The 19628-nt window shown below is 40.7% G+C and overlaps 1 protein-coding gene across 9 annotated transcripts in view; it reads right to left on the bottom strand.

Annotated features, from left to right (window-relative positions):
• PATJ (PATJ crumbs cell polarity complex component) overlaps positions 1-19628 on the bottom strand; it is a 357190-nt gene that overhangs the window by 273668 nt on the left and 63894 nt on the right. For all 9 annotated transcript variants that reach the window (XM_082652883.1, XM_082652885.1, XM_082652881.1 and 6 more), the window contains 2 exons: positions 4921-5055; positions 101-262 (listed from right to left, as the gene is read on the bottom strand). In XM_082652883.1, coding sequence (XP_082509009.1) covers positions 101-262; positions 4921-5055 — 297 coding nt within the window. The remainder of the gene's footprint in view (positions 1-100; positions 263-4920; positions 5056-19628) is intronic.

The raw sequence follows: 19628 nt of genomic DNA on the forward strand, positions 1-19628 counted from the left end.
AAGGTTTTTCCCTCCCCCTTCATATCACAATACACTCTCAGGACATCCCTGATGAAGGGGCATGCCTATGGGAACCACAGTGCGAGTATTCATTTAGTACCTCCATTTCAGGAAGAGAGGTTTCAGTGGTCCTTGGTTCATCTACAGAGGCTTCATCATCAAACAACCGTCGACAGCAAACCAAGGTAAAGGGGGGCGGCACTTCTTTAAGAAAGGAGACTGCTTCTCGGCGAGATTTCCCGTAGAGCTGCACTCCATTGACCTAGAAAGATAAGGGATAAGTCAGAATTGAGGAGGCCCCAAATGAAAAAAAAAACAAAAATCTCTTGCTTACGTCAATCTATCAAAGTGAAAACAGGATAATCGTTTTATTTTCCCTGTAAACAAAGGGCCTAAATTTAATCATTTTAGTAGTACAAAAAAACAGAAATCCCTAAAATTTATAAAAATTAAGGCGAAAGTTTTACTGAAATTGGGTGAATAAAGTATAAAATGTGCTCAGAGTACAACTATTACTGGGTATGTGATTTGCCTAATTTTTCACACCTCCCTGCTTTGTCCTTTCTATACCACAATGTTGTTATTCTCTCATCTACTCCCCATCTCTCCTTAAACACACTAAATATCAATGATAGCCTTCTTAAGACCGCTTTTTTTTGCTTTTCATTTTGTAAGCATATCAATAGAGATATTAACACTAATTTTTAAGGCTGTTAAAAACTGCTCAACTTACAATGTGTAGGTAACAAAATCTAGGATACTTGGCCGTCAAAATTTAGCATCAGTTCACAATTTTCTTTCACATCCCATAAACTCTTAATACCATCCTAGAAAAATCACCTCTGTAGAAAAGAAATACACATAACTTTGCCTCAGATCCATTCTTACGTACTCTGCTGACACAGCCATCAAGTGTAAGAAGTGTGTCAGATTTTCAAATTGTTTTATACAAGGTTCCCACATGTTTAGAAAAACAAAAAGATAATCAACTATTCCTTATTAACGATTAATGCTTATCACCAAAAGATTATCTAAATTTCATATTATATATAGTACATAGTAACAATTCTTTGCACCAAAGATGATTTAGAAACGTCTATTCTAATTTTTTATATATATGACTTTAGCTCAAGGAGCTCTCTCATCTGTCTGCCACTCCCAAAAAGCTGAGGCATAAACACAATCCAGGCAACATATAATCTTTTCACTTCTGACTCCTACCTTCCTGGCAGGGTTCAGCAGCATTATTAGTTTTAAAAGTATTTCCGGTCTGGCCTTAATTTCTGACAGGTGCAATGCTAATGTCCAGATAACTGGCAGGGTTGACTTTCCTGGGAGGAACGTTTCCACTAAATCTGTCAAAATTGCTCAGAGAATAAGAGCACAGTGGGTTTTTGGAAGCATCCCATCAACAGTGGTCTGAGCCCAGAGTCATTCATCCCTTGGAACCACTCTCACCTGTAACATACCCAGCACTTAGCCATCAGACCAGACATAATCTGCCTGCCTTTTAATTATTTACAAAGAAATCACCACATAGTAAAGAGGCCCACATGTGTTTCAGGGAGCTAGTCCTAAAAAGTAAACATTGTCTCCCAGGACTTTATGACTGAGGAAGGGGTCCAGCAGATAGCAAGTTCAGCAGCACATGAAAGGTTCTTCCTGGAAGAACTGCAAGTCAATCTTCACACAAAAATGGGGAGGGAGGTACTTGCCACTGGTCACACCATGTCCATGGTGCCAACCAGTGCCATGAGCACAGAAAGTTCTAAAATCAACCAAATGGGGAGTGACATACTGAAAATAAAGCAAGCGGATAGATACAATCAAAGCAGGAATGCTACTCACGCACAAGTATTTTAGCTTCTGTTTCACATTACTTCAACAAATTTGAAAATCACTTTTCAGGTTTTTATCTTGGTGTACATTTAAATATTTATTTAGCTTATTATTTATTCATTTGAATTGTCTCCAATTACTATAGCAATGCCTGGTAGTCCCCCTCACCACTCTATATGGCTAAAGGGATTGGTCACATTTCCCATTAGCAACTCCTATCTAAGGGGATTTATGGCTGCTGTAAATAGCTGCTCTGGGCTGAGACTTGGCACAATGTTCTAACCCTGAAGCATATTTGTGTTCCTAGTTTTAAGCTCTAAGGAGTACATAAGACAGACAGACAGACAGACAGACAGACACACACACACACACACACACACACACACACACACACACACACACACACAGTTCAGGAGTTTATTTGGCTAACTTTATAGAGACTTTTTAATTTCTGTATTCAGTTGCTCAGAAGCAGCCAATTTTTTTTAACATCTTTATTGGAATATAATTGCTTTACATTGTTGTGTTAGTTTCTGCTGTATAACAAAGTGAATCAGCTACACGTATACATATATCCCCATATCCCCTCCCACTTGCGTCTCCCTCCCTCCCTCCCTATGCCACCCCTCTAGGTGGTCACAAAGCACCATGCTGATCTCCCTATGCTATGTGCTGGAAGAAGCCAATTTTTATTTTAGAGTTCACAATATTTTTCTAGACTCTTCAAACCTCTTAAGTACTGTCAAGTCTCAATTATTCAGACTTTGTGACTAGAAAGCTCATACACATGTATTCATCTGCAAAGTACATAATACTGGACAAGTATTGTCCCACTACTTCATTCAATCCCCATTCTATCCTATCCTATAAAGGTTGCTTATGTCTTTTCATGGTGGTCATGTTGCCAGTATCTCACAGTGAGATAATGTGTAAAGCATTATCTTTACATGGACAATATTCCATTAGATCCTCACAAACATAGAGTAAAGTAGGCATTTACTGATGAAGAAAATGTTCTCAAAAAAACTGACATGCTAGGACATACAGTTCAGCTGTGGCAAACTCAGAACCAAAAGCAGCTCTGACTTGCAAACCTGTGCTTCTTTCCCCATCCCAAGTTCTTTCACTAGGAATCTATACTTGTGAATTCAACCAGTCTTCATGCTACCTCATTACATCACATTCTATTACAAGGGAGAAGGCCCATGGAATTCCAATCTCGGCTAAGGCACAAAGGACTCAGCTGATGGCTGAGATCACCTACACTTGCTCTACTCAGATCCAGCCAACATTTCTTTATCACCTACCAGGTACTAGTAGCGAATTATACTTAATGCTACTGAGCTGTAGACTAAAAATGCTTTAAATGATACAGTTTATGTTATGTTTATTTACCACAAAAAAGTAAACTAAACTGGTTTTTACTCATATTTCCATATCTCTCAAATAAATATATCTCATTTCTCAATACCTAATAGCTACATGTTATGGCAATGTTTTCCAAATGGTCTCCAATCTGCAGATTATCATGTGTGACACCACAAAGTCATGTCATATACTCTGCAAATAAGAAGAGAAAGACATGATTCGGCACCAAAAAACCCGTAAGTGACAGCGTAAATTCTAGGGCATTAATCCACAATAAGCATTCCAATATCGTTACTTGAACACCTCTAAAAATAAGCCATTTACTACATCTTAAAACAGGACCTGGCCTCCCATGCTTATGATAAAATTTGCCAATAGTCACAGCATTTTTCTCTCCGACCTCAAAATTCAACTCGGAATTCTCAACATACTCCTCCAGGTGACTGAACACTACTTAAAAAACCCAACAAGAAACCTATTTGCTATTCTTGCCATCCCACTTTAAGCAAATATAAATTTTAGAAAGAAATCTCTACTTCAAGGCCCATGGGATTCTAATCTTGGCTCAAGCAACTAGGTTGACTCTATTAAACCCAACCTAGGACTTCCTGTGGATCTAACACTTGAGAGAACCCTCTTCTACACAGCCTTCTCAAAGTTTGACCATTCCGTGTATCTTTTTTAGAAGCTTAGAAAGTAGTGTGATGTATTGAAAAACCAGTGAAATGGGAGTTAGAAAACATGAACTAAAGTCATCACTCTACCAGTGTATAAAGTTAGGGGAAATCAATGTCTTGTTTTCTTATCTGTAAAATTAAGGGTTGTTGCTTGGTTTGTCTGCTGTGTTGGCTATAGAACTTTCCAATCTAACAAAATCTCTCAAGGCAGTCATGTCACAGCAGAAGTGCTCTAGAATTGCTCTGACTGAAGAGAGGCTGAGAAGCCTGAGTGAGCCCGGTAGAGGCTGCCATCATGGCGGGGAGGGAGTCCCAAGGAGACAGTCTGAAAGCTAGTCAGTAACACATAAGCCTGAGGTTATCCAGCTCTAATCCTTACTAGAAATAACCAACAAAACCTGCAAATAAATATGACTACATGTTCCAAACAAGGGTCAGGGGTTAGATTCTTAAAAAGAATTTTGAAGAAAAAAATACTAATTATGCTATCACACTAAAACAGGACATTAGCATCTTTCTCAGTTAATCATTTAAATAAGCACTCAAAAGGACATCTCAGGAGTCCCAAAAGATGGGGAAAATGAACTGAAAGTACGTTATCTACTTCACTTATCATTACATAAGTTGTTAGTATTTTTCCTCATCTTTATTTTATTTTTCCCAGCTTTACTGAAATATAATTGACATATAACATGTAAAAGTTTAAGGTGTACAGTGTGATGATTTGATATATATATTGTGAAATCATTACCACAATGAGGTTAGTTAACACTTCTATCACCTCACATAGTTACCATAGTTTGTGTGTGTGTGTGTCTGTTTATGTGTGTGGTAAGAACACTTAAGATCTACTCTTTCAGCAACTTTCAAGTACACAACACAGTTTTGTTAAGTACAGTCACCAATTATTTTCCAATATAAGTAGCTCACATTACATTGGTATTGATGATGTAACTCTGTGGATTTCTGGTGAGAACACATTCTCCTACAACTTAAAAATTCCTGCCCTGTGTCTTTTTCCCCTCAAAAATTTTACCTCAAGGAGCTCATCTTCTGGCTGTAGGAGGTTCAGTGTATCAAGAGGACCACCTGGAGCAATCGAAGAGATATAATGGTGCCCATCAAAGGAATCCACCTCCATGCCAAGCCTCAGAGTGTGAATGGGCAGCAGCTGCAACAAAACACAGAACAGTAATATAAACACAACAAGGACACATCTGGCTGTTAATCCTCTATCAAGTATTTTTTTGACACAGAAGCCCCATCCCCTGAATCAGATCACCAAAATCCCAAAAGAGACAATAAGGGGAAAACTAGCCTCAAGTAAAACATGAAGTCATTTGTCATCTTGTTCTCACTCTTGTCCACTCAGATTCCTTGGGAATGGAGAGACAGACGTACAAAGTCTCCAGTTCTAAGCTCCAAACTTCCTATAGTTCCCAGTATGTATTCTGTGTTCCACTTTTCTGCAGGGTTTCCCATCCCTCAGGACATCTAGTTCCTTTATATTATCTAAGTTTCACTCACACTTCAATACTAAAGCAGTATCACTTTCAGGAAGCCCTTCCTGATATCTGAGCTAATCTGCTTCCATCTGCGGTCCAAGATCACACTGCACACATCCCCATCACAGCTCACAATACACTGCTTTTAAAATTCCTATTTTCTGGGCTTCCCTGGTGGCGCAGTGGTTGGGAGTCCACCTGCCGATGCAGGGGACACGGGTTCGTGGCCCGGTCCAGGAAGATCCCACATGCCGCGGAGCGGCTGGGCCCATAAGCCATGGCCGCTGGACCTGCACGTCCGGAGCCTGTGCTCCGCAACGGGAGAGGCCACAACAGTGAGAGGACCGCATACTACAAAAAAAAAAAAAAAATTCCTATTTTCTTAACTGCCCCCCGACTGCTTGAGGGTATCTTTTCTCTCTATAGCCTCAGGCCCTAGAATAGTACCCAGCATCTGAACATGGGCTCATTACATGTTATCTGAACTAATCCATGAAAGATGGTACCTCTTTCAAGATGTCTTTTTCCATCTCACCAGCTTAAGAGAGAACAATTTCTGATTTGGGGGAGGTATGGGTGTATAATAAGAAAGGCAATCATTATTCCACTCTAGGATTGGTTCTGTTGACTTAGAAGGATTCATATAGGTTCAGATATGAGCCAAGCATTAAGAAATTCCAGCCAATGTCAAGGTGAAAAGATGAGTGCCTTAGTGTTGTTGGCTCTAAAAGTCAAAGGCATTCACCAAACTCCATTCCCCCGATTTTCAAAATTGGAATTAATGATTTCTCATTGTGGATATATAAACTCAAACATGGTAAATGATACTACAATAGTCTGTTTATCCAAAATACCAGGCCCATCTCTAACTGTATATTTGCTAAGGAGAAAACCCTACACAAGGTGGCAATGCATCCACAACATGGCTCTTTCCCTATTTCCTTTCCTCTGCGATCACTTATCCTGGAGCTTGTCACCTCCCCTTAGTCATCTGCTCTGAGTCCTCAGAGTTCCACAGGCCTGGCTTCAGACACCACCTGGGGCTCATTTCCATCCCACTACAGACAAACAGACAAATGTGAAGTGGCAAGGCATCCAGCTGACTAAGGCCTCAATGGCTTAAAACAGGCAGGAGGGATTCCTGGACTTGGGCTAATTTTCTGAAAATTAAGTGCTCTTGACCACCAAGCACTTCAGGATCTACAGCCATCTCTGGCAATAAGATATTCTAGCAACGCGAGGGTAAGACTGCTTTTACTCTTGTTGCCTCTCTGTGATCTCTTTATTTCTCACTGTTGCCACCTCATTCTGTTTAGTCATTGTACCAAATCCTGTATATCCAGCTAGGAGACATTAGGGTCAGTTTCTTTAGCACCAAAAGGTGAATAAAAACTCTGAGAAATGTTTCTGTAATAACACTTTACCCATCCGTCTCTGCCAACTCTCTTCCTTCCTTTGTTTATGAGCCAAACACTAGGGCAGGGAGTGGTCAGTGGGTCCACCTGTAGGTCATCCCCAGTGCTGTGCTAAAGTATGCTTGCAAGAGCAGATTTTTCAATTTTCAGGAATTCTGCAAGCCAGTTGTTAATGATAGCCATTATTAAATATGAAATTATAAGATTACAATTAAATAAATAATATTAAAAATAAATGTAGTGGGCTTCCCTGGTGGCGCAGTGGTTGGGAGTCCGCCTGCCGATGCAGGGGACACGGGTTCGTGGCCCGGTCCAGGAAGATCCCACATGCCGTGGAGCGGCTGGGCCCATAAGCCATGGCCACTGGACCTGTGCGTCCGGAGCCTGTGCTCCGCGATGGGAGAGGCCACAACGGTGAGAGGCCCGCGTACCACAAAAAATAATAATAATAATAAAAAAATAAATGTAGTAAGTACTGAAAATCCATCACTTCCTAATTATTTTGACCACATTTTATCTATGTTCTTGAAGTGACTTTTATCTGTTATACATGTATGGTGGAAACACTCTCTATCTAAGAATTTAGGGAATACCAAAGGGATGAACAACTGAAAAAGACAGATGAAATGGTTGATTTGTCTAGCGCTAAATGCAGGTAGGTCAGGTAACAATATAGTCCTGCTCCCATGGAGAAACCTGCATCAATGAAGTGCAACTGTGAATCATTACCTAACTCAGTGTTCACTGCTGTCATTTTGGTTGCTTGAAATCTGCCACGGTGGAACTATTTATACCACGGGTATTGGTAAATGCTACAAATTAGGGTTGCCTTTTTTTCCTTTTTTTGAGGGCTAGACATTTCCCAGCATATCACTGATCTACAATCTAGTTTGAACATGATACCCAGCATATATTTATAGAGTGTAAAACTATGTGCACGGATTTGAGCTTTGGGCTGGAATTACAGGATGAAAAAAAGAAACAGTTTCTACCCTCTGGAAGTAACATCTAGGATGGAAGACAGACAATATAAACAAGCAAGAGAGCGAGAAGAGACAAGCAAAACAAATAAGCCAATAAACAATGCACCAACAAACAAGTGAAAGATAAACCCCAAGTTACCAACTGTGATAAGTGCTATGAAGGAGCTAATCAGGGTCAGGACATCAGACACAACTGTGGAGGCTGTTTGAAAAGTTGGTCAGAGTAGGTTTCACAGAGATGGGGACATTTAAGGTGAGAACATATATATATGGAATATAAAAGAAAAAAACATGGTCATGAAGAACCTAGGGGCAAGACGGGAATAAAGATGCAGACCTACTAGAGAATGGACTTGAGGATACAGGGAGGGGGAAGGGTAAGCCGGGACGAAGTGACAGAGTGGCATGGACATATATACACTACCAAATGTAAAATAGATAGCTAGTGGGAAGCAGCCGCATAGCACAGGGAGATCAGCTCGGTGCTTTGTGACCACCTAGAGGGGTGGGATAGGGAGGGTGGGAGGGAGGGAGACGCAAGAGGGAAGAGATATGGAAACATATGTATAACTGATTCACTTTGTTATAAAGCAGAAACTAACACACCATTGTAAAGCAATTATACTCCAATAGGGCTCCCCTGGTGGCGCAGTGGTTGAGAATCCGCCTGCTAATGCAGGGGACACGGGTTCGAGTCCTGGTCTGGGAAGATCCCACATACCATGGAGCAACTAGGCCCGTGAGCCACAACTACTGAGCCTGCGCGTCTGGAGCCTGTGCCCCGCAACAAGAGAGGCCGTGATAGTGAGAGGCCCGCGCACCGCGATGAAGAGTGGCCCCCGCTTGCCACAACTAGAGAAAGCCCTCGCACAGAAATGAAGACCCAACACAGCCAAAAATAAATAAGTAAATAAATAAAAAGCCAAGTATTTGAAGCCCTTTAAAAAAAATTATACTCCAATAAAGATGTTAAAAAAAGATGCAGATGGAAAATAAGCATATGAAAAATAATAATTAAAAATTTTTTTTTAATTAAGGGGAAAAAGTTCATCTCTACTGATATAAAGTGAACAAAGATTAAAAAAAAAAAGAGTGAGTCAGCCCTACAAAGAGCCTGCTTGGGGACTGCTTGTGGGAGGTTAGTGAAAAAGGTAATTGCAAAATTTTTGGTTTGAGCAACTGAGTAGATGGTAGCAATTTCTGCATCGAAATAAGTGCCCAAATTAAAAGACATTGCTGTACACACAATTTTCTACTTATATAATAGCACGTCCTCATAAAAAAATAAAAGGATTAAGGAGGGAACTGATCCCAGTCTCCCGTGCCAGCCCCTTACTAATCAATCCTGCTCTATTCCCCACATCTGTGGAACAGCTGATGTCAGGAACAGGTTGGAGCACTGAAGAGCAGCAGAGGCTCACCCATGGAATCCCTTGCGCACCAGATACAGGATGCCCTTCTAGGCTATTCCCCCCGATATCTAAAACACCACATGCTCCCTAGAAATGTGCGCCATGAAGGGAACACACGTGCCCCATCTTCAATCACACTGAACAAATAAACCAGAAATGATGTTTACAAAATCTGTCAATCTAAAAGACGCCTACCTAATATTCATTCTGCATCTAAATCTGAATACAGCTGGGTTTCTGAGACTTCATGTTACATGACTGCAGGTTTCTCTGTGGGAGCAGGACTGTTTAATTACCTGTCCCAGCTGCATTTTGCAACTAAACAAATCAACCGTTTCATCTGTCTCTTTCGGTTTTCCACTCTTTCGGAATTCTGAGAGCAGAAAGGGCTAAAATGACAGGAGTGGGTGCAACAGACAGATGATTGATGCCTTCACACACAGAGCACGTTATGCTTTTTGATGCTTATTCAATATGCTTTGCAAGGGGTCCTATTTAAATCTACAAAGTTAATGAGAAGCGGGATTTTCATGATCCTGATGTGACAAGTAAAGGATACAAGGAAATATATCCAAGGAAAGTGTGACCACTGTGTGATTTACTATCAGCACTAAAATGATGAAGATCAAATGAGATCAAGAAAGCTAGAGGAGGACATCCCTGACAGCACAGTGGTTAAAAATCTGCCTGCCAATGCAGGCAACACAGGTTCGAGCCCTGGTTTGGGAAGATCCCTTAGTTGCCATGGAGCAACTAAGCCCGAGCGCCACAACTACTGAAGCCCATGCACCTAGAGCCCGTGCTCTGCAACGAGAGGCCACTGCAATGAGAAGCACTCACAGTGCAAGGAAGAGTAGCCCTCGTTCGCCACAACTAGAGAGGGCCCACGTGCAGCAACAAAGACTCAACGCAGCCAAAATAAATAAATTTATTCATTTATTTTTTTAAAAAACAAAGAACGTTAGAGGCCTTGAACCTATGAGTGGAGAGACCTGTCAGGAAACAAGCTGCAGCTCATTCATTTCACTAGAAGCTCTACTTTTAGGTCCCTCTAACAAGATATCAAAATGCTCAAGTAGGAATATAAATGATGTTGCTTCAGGGGGAAAAAAACTTTCGGAGAGGAATAGCTATGTCAGTGGGATGGGGGAGGATGCTTCCAAAAAATCTGAACAAAAAATAAAACACAACAGAAAGAACCCTATAACTGGTTCTTAAAACACACACACACACACACACACACACACGCACACACACACACATCCTCTCTGTCTCTCTCTCTGTCAATGGAGATATTAAATAATCATTTAAGTTTAAAGATTAGGTACAAAGAGTTACTACATTTACCACAAATAAAAAACAAACTTTTCAAGAATGAGGCTACAACTTTTAAACTAATGGTGAAACACAGGATAGTACCCTCAAAAGTTAGGTATGTTCACGCAGAGGTTATGCAAGACAATCAAACAATCTAGTAAAGCTTGATTTATATTAGTTTTTCTCACCCAACTAAAATTTTATTTCTGGGAAATTCCCTGGTGGTCCAGTGGTTAGGACTCCACGCTTTCACTGCTGAGGGCCCAGGTCCAGTTCCTGGTGGGGGAACTAGATCCCACAAGCCTCAAGGCACATCCAAAAAAAAATAAAAATAAAATTTTAATTCTGAATGTTTAAAAAACACACATTACGGGCTTCCCTGGTGGCACAGTGGTTGAGAGTCCGCCTGCCGATGCAGGGGACACGGGTTTGGGACACGGGTTTGTGCCCCGGTCCGGGAAGATCCCACATGCCGCGGAGCGGCTGGGCCCGTGAGCTATGGCCACTTAGCCTGTGCGTCCGGAGCCTGTGCTCCGCAACGGGAGAGGCCACAACAGTGAGAGGCCTGCGTACCGCAAAAAACTAAAAAAAAAATAAAACACACATTACACACTCTGTTGTACAGAAATATCTTGAAGGATCGCTTCAGCTACCTAACACCAAGGTCAAGCATCAGTTGTCATTTTTTCATTTCGGATATCATTGATGTTACCTGTCTGGCCCATGTGATACTTGAGCTTTTTTTTTTTTAACATCTTTAATGGAGTATAATTGCTTTACAATGGTGTGTTAGTTGCTACTGTATAACAAAGTGCATCAGCTATACGTATATATATACCCCCATGTCTCCTCCCTCTTGCGTCTCCCTCCCACCCTCCCTATCCCACCCCTCTAGATGGTCACAAAGCACCGAGCTGATCTCCCTGTGCCATGCGGCTGCTTCCCACTAGCTATCTATTTTACATTTGAGAGTGTATATTATGTCCATGCCACTCTCTCACTTCGTCCCAGCTTACCCTTCCCCCTTCCTGTGTCTTCAAGTCCATTCTCTATGTCTGCATCTTTATTCCTGTCCTACCCCTAGGTTCCTCAGAACCTTTTTTTTTTTCTTTTAGATTCCATACATATGTGTTAGCATACGGTATTTGTTCTTTTTCTGACCTACTTCACTCTGTATAACAGTCTCTAGGTCCATCCACCTCACTACAAATGATTCAATTTAGTTTCTTTTTATGGCTGAGTAATATTTCATTGTATATATGTGCCACATCCTTTTATCCATTCATCTGTCGATGGACACCTAGGTTGCTTCCATGTCCTGGATAATGTAAATAGTGCTGCAATGAACACTGTGTTACATAACTCTTTTTGAATTATGGTTTTCTCAGGGTATATGCCCGGTAGTGGGAATGCTGAGTCATATGGTAGCTCTATTTTTAGTTTCTTAAGGAACCTCCATACTGTTCTCCACAGTGATTGTAGCAATTTACATTCCCACCAACAGTGCAAGAGGATTCCCCCACACCCTCTCCAGCATTTACTGTTTGTATATTTCTTGATGATACCCATTCTGACTGGTGTGAGGTGATACCTCATTCTTTTTTTGAATTTATTTAATTTATTCATTTTTTGCTGCATCGGGTCTTCACTGCTTCACGCAGGCTTTCTCTAGTTGCAGCGAGCGGGGTCTACTCTTCGTTGCAGTGCATGGGCTTCTCACTGCTGTGGCTTCTCTTGTTGCAGATCACGGGTTCTAGGTGCACGGGCTTCAGTAGTTGTGGCATGCCGGCTCAGTAGTTGTGGCTCGCAGGCTCTAGAGCACAGGCTCAGTAGTTGTGGTGAACGGGCTTAGTTGATCCGAGGCATGTGGGATCTTCCCAGACCAGGGCTCGAACCTGTTTCCCCTGGATTGGCAGGCAGATTCTTAACCACTGCTCCACCAGGGAAGCTCGAGGTGATACCTCATTGTAGTTTTGATTTGCATTGCTCTAGTGATTAGTGATGTTGAGCATCTTTTCATGTGTTTGTTGACAATCTGTATATCTTCTTTGGAGAAATGTCTATTTAGGTCTTCTGCCCATTTTTGGATTGGGTTGTTTGTTTCTTTGATATTGAGCTGCATGAGCTGCTTGTATATTTTAGAGACTAATCCTTTGTCAGTGGCTATGTTTGCAAGTATTTTCTCTCATTCTGAGGGCTGTCTTTTCATCTTGTTTATGGTTTACTTTGCTATGCAAAAGCTTTTAAGTTTCATTAGGTCCCATTTGCTTATTTTTGTTTTTACTTCCACTTCTCTAGGAGGTGGGTCAAAAAGGATCTTGCTGTGATTTATGTCAGAGTGTTCTGCCTATGTTTTCCTCTAAGAGTTTTATAGTCTCTGGCCTTACATTTAGGTCTTTAATCCATTTTGAGTTTACTTTTGTGTATGGTGTTCTAATTTCATTCTTTTACATGTAGCTGTCCAGTTTTCTCAGCATCACTTATTGAAGAGGCTGTCTTTTCTCCATTGTATATTCTTGCCTCCTTTCTCAAAGATTAGGTAACCATTGGTGCGTGGATTTATCTATGGGCTTTCTATCCTGTTCCACTGATCTATAGTTCTGTTTTTGTGCCAATACCATACTGTCTTGATTACTGTAGCTTTGTAGTATAGTCTGAAGTCACGGAGCCGGATTCCTCCAGCTCCAATTTCCTGTCTCAAGATTGCTTTGGCTATTCGGGGTCTTTTGGGTCTGTCTCCATACAAACTGGGCAATTTTTTTGTTCTAGTTCTGCAAAAAATGCCATTGGTAGTTTCATAGGGATTGCACTGAATCTGTAGATTGCTTTGGGTAGTATAGTCATTTTTACAATGTTCATTCTTCCAATCCAAGAACATGGTATATCGCTCCACCTGTTTGTATCATCTTTAATTCTTTCATCACTGTCTTATAGTTTTCGGCATACAGGTCTTTTGTCTCCTTAGATAGGTTTATTCCTAGGTATTTTATTCCTTTTGTTGCAATGGTAAATGCGAGTGTTTCCTTAATTTCTTTTTCAACATTAGTGTATAGGAATGCAAGAGATTTCTGTGCATTAATTTTGTATCCTGCTACTTTATCAAATTCATTGTTTAGCTCTAGTAGTTTTCTGGTAGCATCTTTAGGATTCTCCATGTATAGTATCATGTCATCTGCAAACAGTGACAGGTTTACTTCTTCTTTCCCTGTTTGCATTCCTTTTATTTCTTTTCCTCTCTGATTGCTGTGGATAAAACTTCCAAATCTATCTTGCGTAACAGTGGTGAGAGTGGGCAACCTTGTCTTGTTCCTGATCTTACTGGAAATGATTTCAGTTTTTCACCATTGAGAATGATGTTGGCTGTGGGTTTCTCACTTATGGCCTTTATTATGTTGAGGTAAGTTCCCTCTATGTCTACTTTCTGGAGGGTTTTTATCATACATGGTGTTGAATTTTGTCAAAAGCTTTTTCTGCATCTATTGAGATGATCATATGCTTTTTCTCCTTCAATTTGTTAATATGGTGTATCACATTGATTGATTTGCATATATTGAAGAATCCTTGCATTCCTGGGATAAACCCCATTTGATCATGGTGTATGATCCTTTTAATGTGCTGTTGGATTCTGTTTGCTAGTATTTTGTTGAGGATTTTTGCATCTATGTTCATCAGTGATACTGGCTTGTCAGTTTCTTGTTTTGTGATATCTTTGTCTGGTTTTGGTATCAGGGTGATGATGGCCTCGTAGGTTGAGTTTGGGAGTGTTCCCCCCTCTGCTATATTTTGGAAGAGTTTGAGAAGGATAGGTGTCAGCTCTTCTGTAAATATTTGATAGAATTTGCCTGTGAAGCCATCTGGTCCTGGGATTTTGTTTGTTGGAAGATTTTTAATCCCAGTTTCAATTTCAGTGCTTGTGATTGGTCTGTTTATATTTTCTATGTCTTCCTGGTTCAGCCTCAGAAGGTTGTGCTTTCCTAAGAATTTGTCCATTTCTTCCTGGTTGTCCAATAAGCATATAGTTGCTTGTAGTAATGACTCATGATCTTTTGTATTTCTGCAGTGTCACTTGTTACTTCTCCTTTTTCATTTCTAATTCTATTGAGTTGAGTCTTCTCCCTTTTTTTCTTGATGAGTCTGGCTAATGGTTTATCAATTTTGTTTATCTTCTCAAAGAACCAGCTTTTAGTTTTATTGATATTTGCTATCATTTCCTTCATTTCTTTTGCATTTATTTCTGATCTGATCTTTATGATTTCTTCTGTTAACTTTGGGATTTTTTGTTCTTCTTTCTCAACTTGATTTAGGTGTAAGGTTAGGTTGTTTATTTGAGATGTTTCTTGTTTCTTGAGGTAGGATTGTATTGCTATAAACTTCCCTCTTAGAACTGCTTTTGCTCCATCCCATAGGTTTTGGGTCGTCGTGTTTTCATTGTCATTTGTTTCTAGGTATTTTTTTATTTCTTCTTTGATTCCTTCAGTGATCTCTTGGTTATTAGTGCATTATTTAACCTCCATGTGTTTGTATTTTTTTACGGTGTTTTTCCTGTAATTGATATCTAGTCTCATAGCATTGTGGTCGGAAAAGATACTTGATACAATTTCAATTATCTTAAATTTACCAAAGCTTGATTTGTGACCCAAGATATGGTCTATCCTGGAGAATGTTCCATGAGCACTTGAGAAGAAAGTGTATTCTGTTGGTTTTGGACGGAATGTCATTTAAATATCAATTAAGTCCGTCTGTTTAATGTGTCATTTAAAGCTTGTGTTTCCTTATTTATTTTCATTTTGGATGATCTGTCCATTGGTGAAAGTGGGGTGTTAAAGTCCCCTACTATGATTGTTACTGTCAATTTCCCCTTTTATGGCTTTTAGCATTTACCTTATGCATTGAGGTGCCCCTATGTTTGGTGCATAAATATTTACAATTGTTATATCTTCCTCTTGGATTAATCCCTTGATCATTATGTAGTGTCCTTCTTTGTCTCTTGTAATAGTCTTTATTTTAAAGTCTATTTTGTCTGATATGAGACTTGCTACTCCAGCTGTCTTTTGATTTCCATTTGTATGGAATATCTTTTTCCATCCCCTCACTTTCAGTCTGTATGTGTCCCTAGGTCTGAAGTGGGTCTCCTGTAGACAGCATATATACGGGTCTTATTTTTGTATCCATTCAGTCAGTCTATGTCTTTTGGTTGGAGCATTTAATGCATTTACACTTAAGGTAGTTATCAATATGTATGTTCATATTACCATTTGCTTAGTTGTTTTGGGTGTGTTTTTCCTTCTTTTGTGTTTCCTGCCTAGAGAAGTTCCTTTAGCATTTGTTGTAAAGCTGGTTTGGTGGTGCTGAATTCTCTTAGCTTTTGCTTGTCTGTAAAGGTTTTAATTTCTCTGTCGAATCTGAATGAGATCCTTGCCGGGTAGAGTAATCTTGGTTGTAGGTTTTTCCCTTTCATCACTTTAAATATGTCCTGCCACTCCCTTCTGGCTTGCAGAGTTTCTGCTGAAAGATCAGCTGTTAACCTTATGGGGATTCCCTTGTATGTTATTTTTTTGCTTTTCCCTTGCTGCTTTTAATATGTTTTCTTTGTATTTAATTTTTGATAGTTTGATTAATATGTGTCTTGGCATGTTTCCCCTTGGATTTATCCTGTATGGGACTCTCTGAGCTTCCTGGACTTGATTGACTATTTCCTCTCCCATATTAGGGAAGTTTTCAATTATAATCTCTTCAAATATTTTCTCAGTCCTTTTGTTTTCTCTTCTTCTTCTGGGACTCCTATAGTTCGAATGTGGGTGCTTTTAATGTTGTCCCTGAGTTCTCTAAGACGGTTCTCAATTCTTTTCATTACTTTTTCTTTATTCTGCTCTGCGGTTGTTATTTCCACTATTTTATCTTCCAGGTCACTTATCTGTTCTTCCGCCTCAGGTATTCTGCTATTGATTCCTTCTAGAGAATTTTTAATTTCATTATTGTGTTGTTCATCATTGTTTGTTTGCTCTTTAGTTCTTCTAGGTCCTCGTTAAACATTTCTTGTATTTTCTCCATTCTATTTCCAAGATTTTGGATCATCTTTACTATGATTACTCTGAATTCTTTTTCAGGTAGACTGCCTATTTCCTCTTCATTTGTTTGGTCTGGTGGGTTTTTACCTTGCTCCTTCACCTGCTGTTTGTTTCTCTGTCTTCTCATTTTGCTTGAGTTACTGTATCTGGGGTCTCCTTTTCACAGGCTGCAGGTTCATAGTTCCTATTATTTTTGGTGTCTGCCCCCAGTGGTAAGGTTGGTTCACTGGGTGTGTAGGCTTCCTGGTGGAGGGGACTGGTGCCTGTGTTCTGGATGAGGCTGGATCTTGTCTTTCTGGTGGGCAGGACCGCAGCCAGTGGTGCGTTTTGGAGTGTCTGTGAACTTACTATGATTTTAGGCAGCCTCTCTGCTAATGGGTGGGGTTGTGTTCCTGTCTTGCTAGTTGTTTGGCATAGCATGTCCAGCACTGTGGCTTGCTGGTCATTGAGAGGAGCTGGGTCTTAGCACTGAGATGGAGATCTCTGGGTGAGCTTTCACCATTTGGTATTATGTGAGGCTGGGAAGTCTCTGGTGGAGCAATGTCCTGAACTCAGCTCTCCCACCTCAGAGGGTCAGGCCTGACACCTGGCTGGAGCACCAAGATCCTGTCAGCCACACGGCATGGGAGATGTTCCCAAATTTTAGGAGTCAACCTGAGAATGAGGAGAAAAAGAATGGAGAGAGCTGGGTATGGTAACAACAGTCCTTTAAGAGAAGCTGACGGAAGCCTCTAGCATCATCACAGAAGTATAGCACTGCAAGGATTACTGAAGCAGAGGCACTTTACAAACCTGTTGCATAATCCTCAGGTTTCTCTGAGTACAGCATTTTCATTTTCTCATTCTTCCCATTAAAATTCTATCCTCTTCATTCACAAAGGTGGGCATTATCTCCAACAAATGAAAAATAATAACAACTTTTGAGATCACTTCAGGTCTCTTGTTTCTACACAGAAGCATCTTCAGGTATTGCTAAGGAAACATCCTGGTACAGTCCTTTTCCGTGGGGCTCTGAGACAGTCTTCTTTGTGCGATTCTCAATCTTTGGCAGGTGGCTGATGAAAGAGCCTTCAGGCAGAAATCAGAATAAACTACCTTAAGGTTCAAGACATCACACCCCTGCACAGCCTTTGGACCAGAGCTCCATTCCCCAACCTGGCCAGGCCTCTGGAGCTAGGCACCGCTTCACTGTGACTCTGAGCAGGGAAGGTAGGGGGACTGGTGTCACACTGAGGAGGTTTGGGATTTGCTTGATAGGTGACGTGAGCCACACTCGTCACAGAGAACTCTGAGACCCCAGGATGTGGGCAGCGACAGCAGCCCTGACTTTCTCTTTCCAGGATTCCCCTGCCGGCTCCCTGAGAGCTCCTTAGATCCCTACTTGAGCTTCTGACACCTAACCTAACACTTTGCACTTATGACTCTTTCTCTACCTTTCCTCATTGTATTTCCTCCACCTGGAATATCCACTGTTCTTATTTCTCCAATAAGAGTATATAGTTCATCCTCCCAATAAGCCTCCTTCATCTGTCTTGAGGAAGGAACCCCTCCCTCCTTGAATACAGTTGACCATTTATAATTCAGGGTTAGAGGCACTGACCCTCCACAGTCAAAAATCTGGGTATAACTTATAGTCAGCCCTCCATATCTGAGGTTCCTCCGTATCTGAGGATGGTGTAGTACTGTAGTATCTACTACTGAAAAAAATCTGTGTATAAGTGCACCCATGCAGTCCAAACCCATGTTGTTCAAGGGTCAACTGTACATATAAGGCATGTTAGCAATACCAGAACAGTAATTCTCAATGAAGCGAGGCAAGGAAGCAATCACAGTTTCCTTTAGAAACCTCACCCCAAACCTACAGAATCAGAGTATTAGTCAGGAGGAACAAAATAGGGCATGTGTATTTTGAAAAGGCTCCTCTGATATTTCTGAAAAGCCATCTGCCCTAGTGGATAACCACTGTCACTACAGTTATTTGATTCTGTATCTTATGTTCTCCACTCAAAAGAGAGACCAGAAAAGTATAAAATTATACACTGAAGAATTGGTGACTGTGGTTGGTTGCCACTGGGGAGGAGAACAAAGGGACTGGGGTGGGAGGGAAACTTATTTTTTGCAGTACTTCTTTTTGTAACTTTTAAATTTTGTGTCTTGTCCATGTATTATCTATTCAAAAGGAAAAACATAAAGAATGGCACAGACTTAAGAGTCAGATAACACTGATTTGCTTCCTAAATTTTGTCACTTACTAGCTGTGTATGATCTTGGGCAAGTCACTTTAGCTACCTGACACTCAGTTTTCACATATTAAAAATGGAGAGTTGGAAGTAGCTGCTGACAAATAGGGTTATTGTGGGAAATAAAGGAGAAAATGTCTTTAACGCAAAGCACTGACCCTGGTCGCTGAGTGAGGGCCCAGTACATCCCACTGCCTTCACAATTCTACTTGCTGAAACAGAGTGAGAGGCGAACTCACATCTTAATGCCCTTTGGCTCAGAGAATGTAATTCAGGAAGGAAATAAAGTGAAATTTGTCAGTCTGTCTTGTCAAAACCAGAGAACAGGGCCTGGTCTTTTGTTTCCCACACCACAGATCTTACTAATGCTCACTTCATATTACAGTTGACGGCCAGCAGAAAGGTCACTGGCATGAGCATAATGCTTCTCCCTCATAGTGTCTTGATTATCTTAATAGTAAACACTTGCCAAGAAAGCCACCCCTCAAAGTGCAAGTCTCCCCAGATGCGGGGAAACTTCTTGTGTCATGATTAACAGCTTCCTAGAAGCAGTGCAGCTAATGTTCAAACCACTGTAAATTGTTTTCACCTCTCTCTTTCTGTACAACTGCATCCACCTCAAAAGGAAATCTTGTCTATTAACACTGGCTTGTCATATAGGAAGATGCTTCTTGAATCAGCATCTCTTCAAGAGAAGCAGCTATGAGGTGGGAACTGGAGTGACCAACTAGAGACAGTTAAACCCTTAGAAACACCAGCTATAGCTGTGAAACATGATTTTCCTAATCAGAAATCTGTCGGGAC

Source organism: Grampus griseus (genome assembly GCF_964374135.1).
Source record: "Grampus griseus genome assembly, chromosome: 1".
Lineage (NCBI taxonomy): Eukaryota > Metazoa > Chordata > Mammalia > Artiodactyla > Delphinidae > Grampus > Grampus griseus.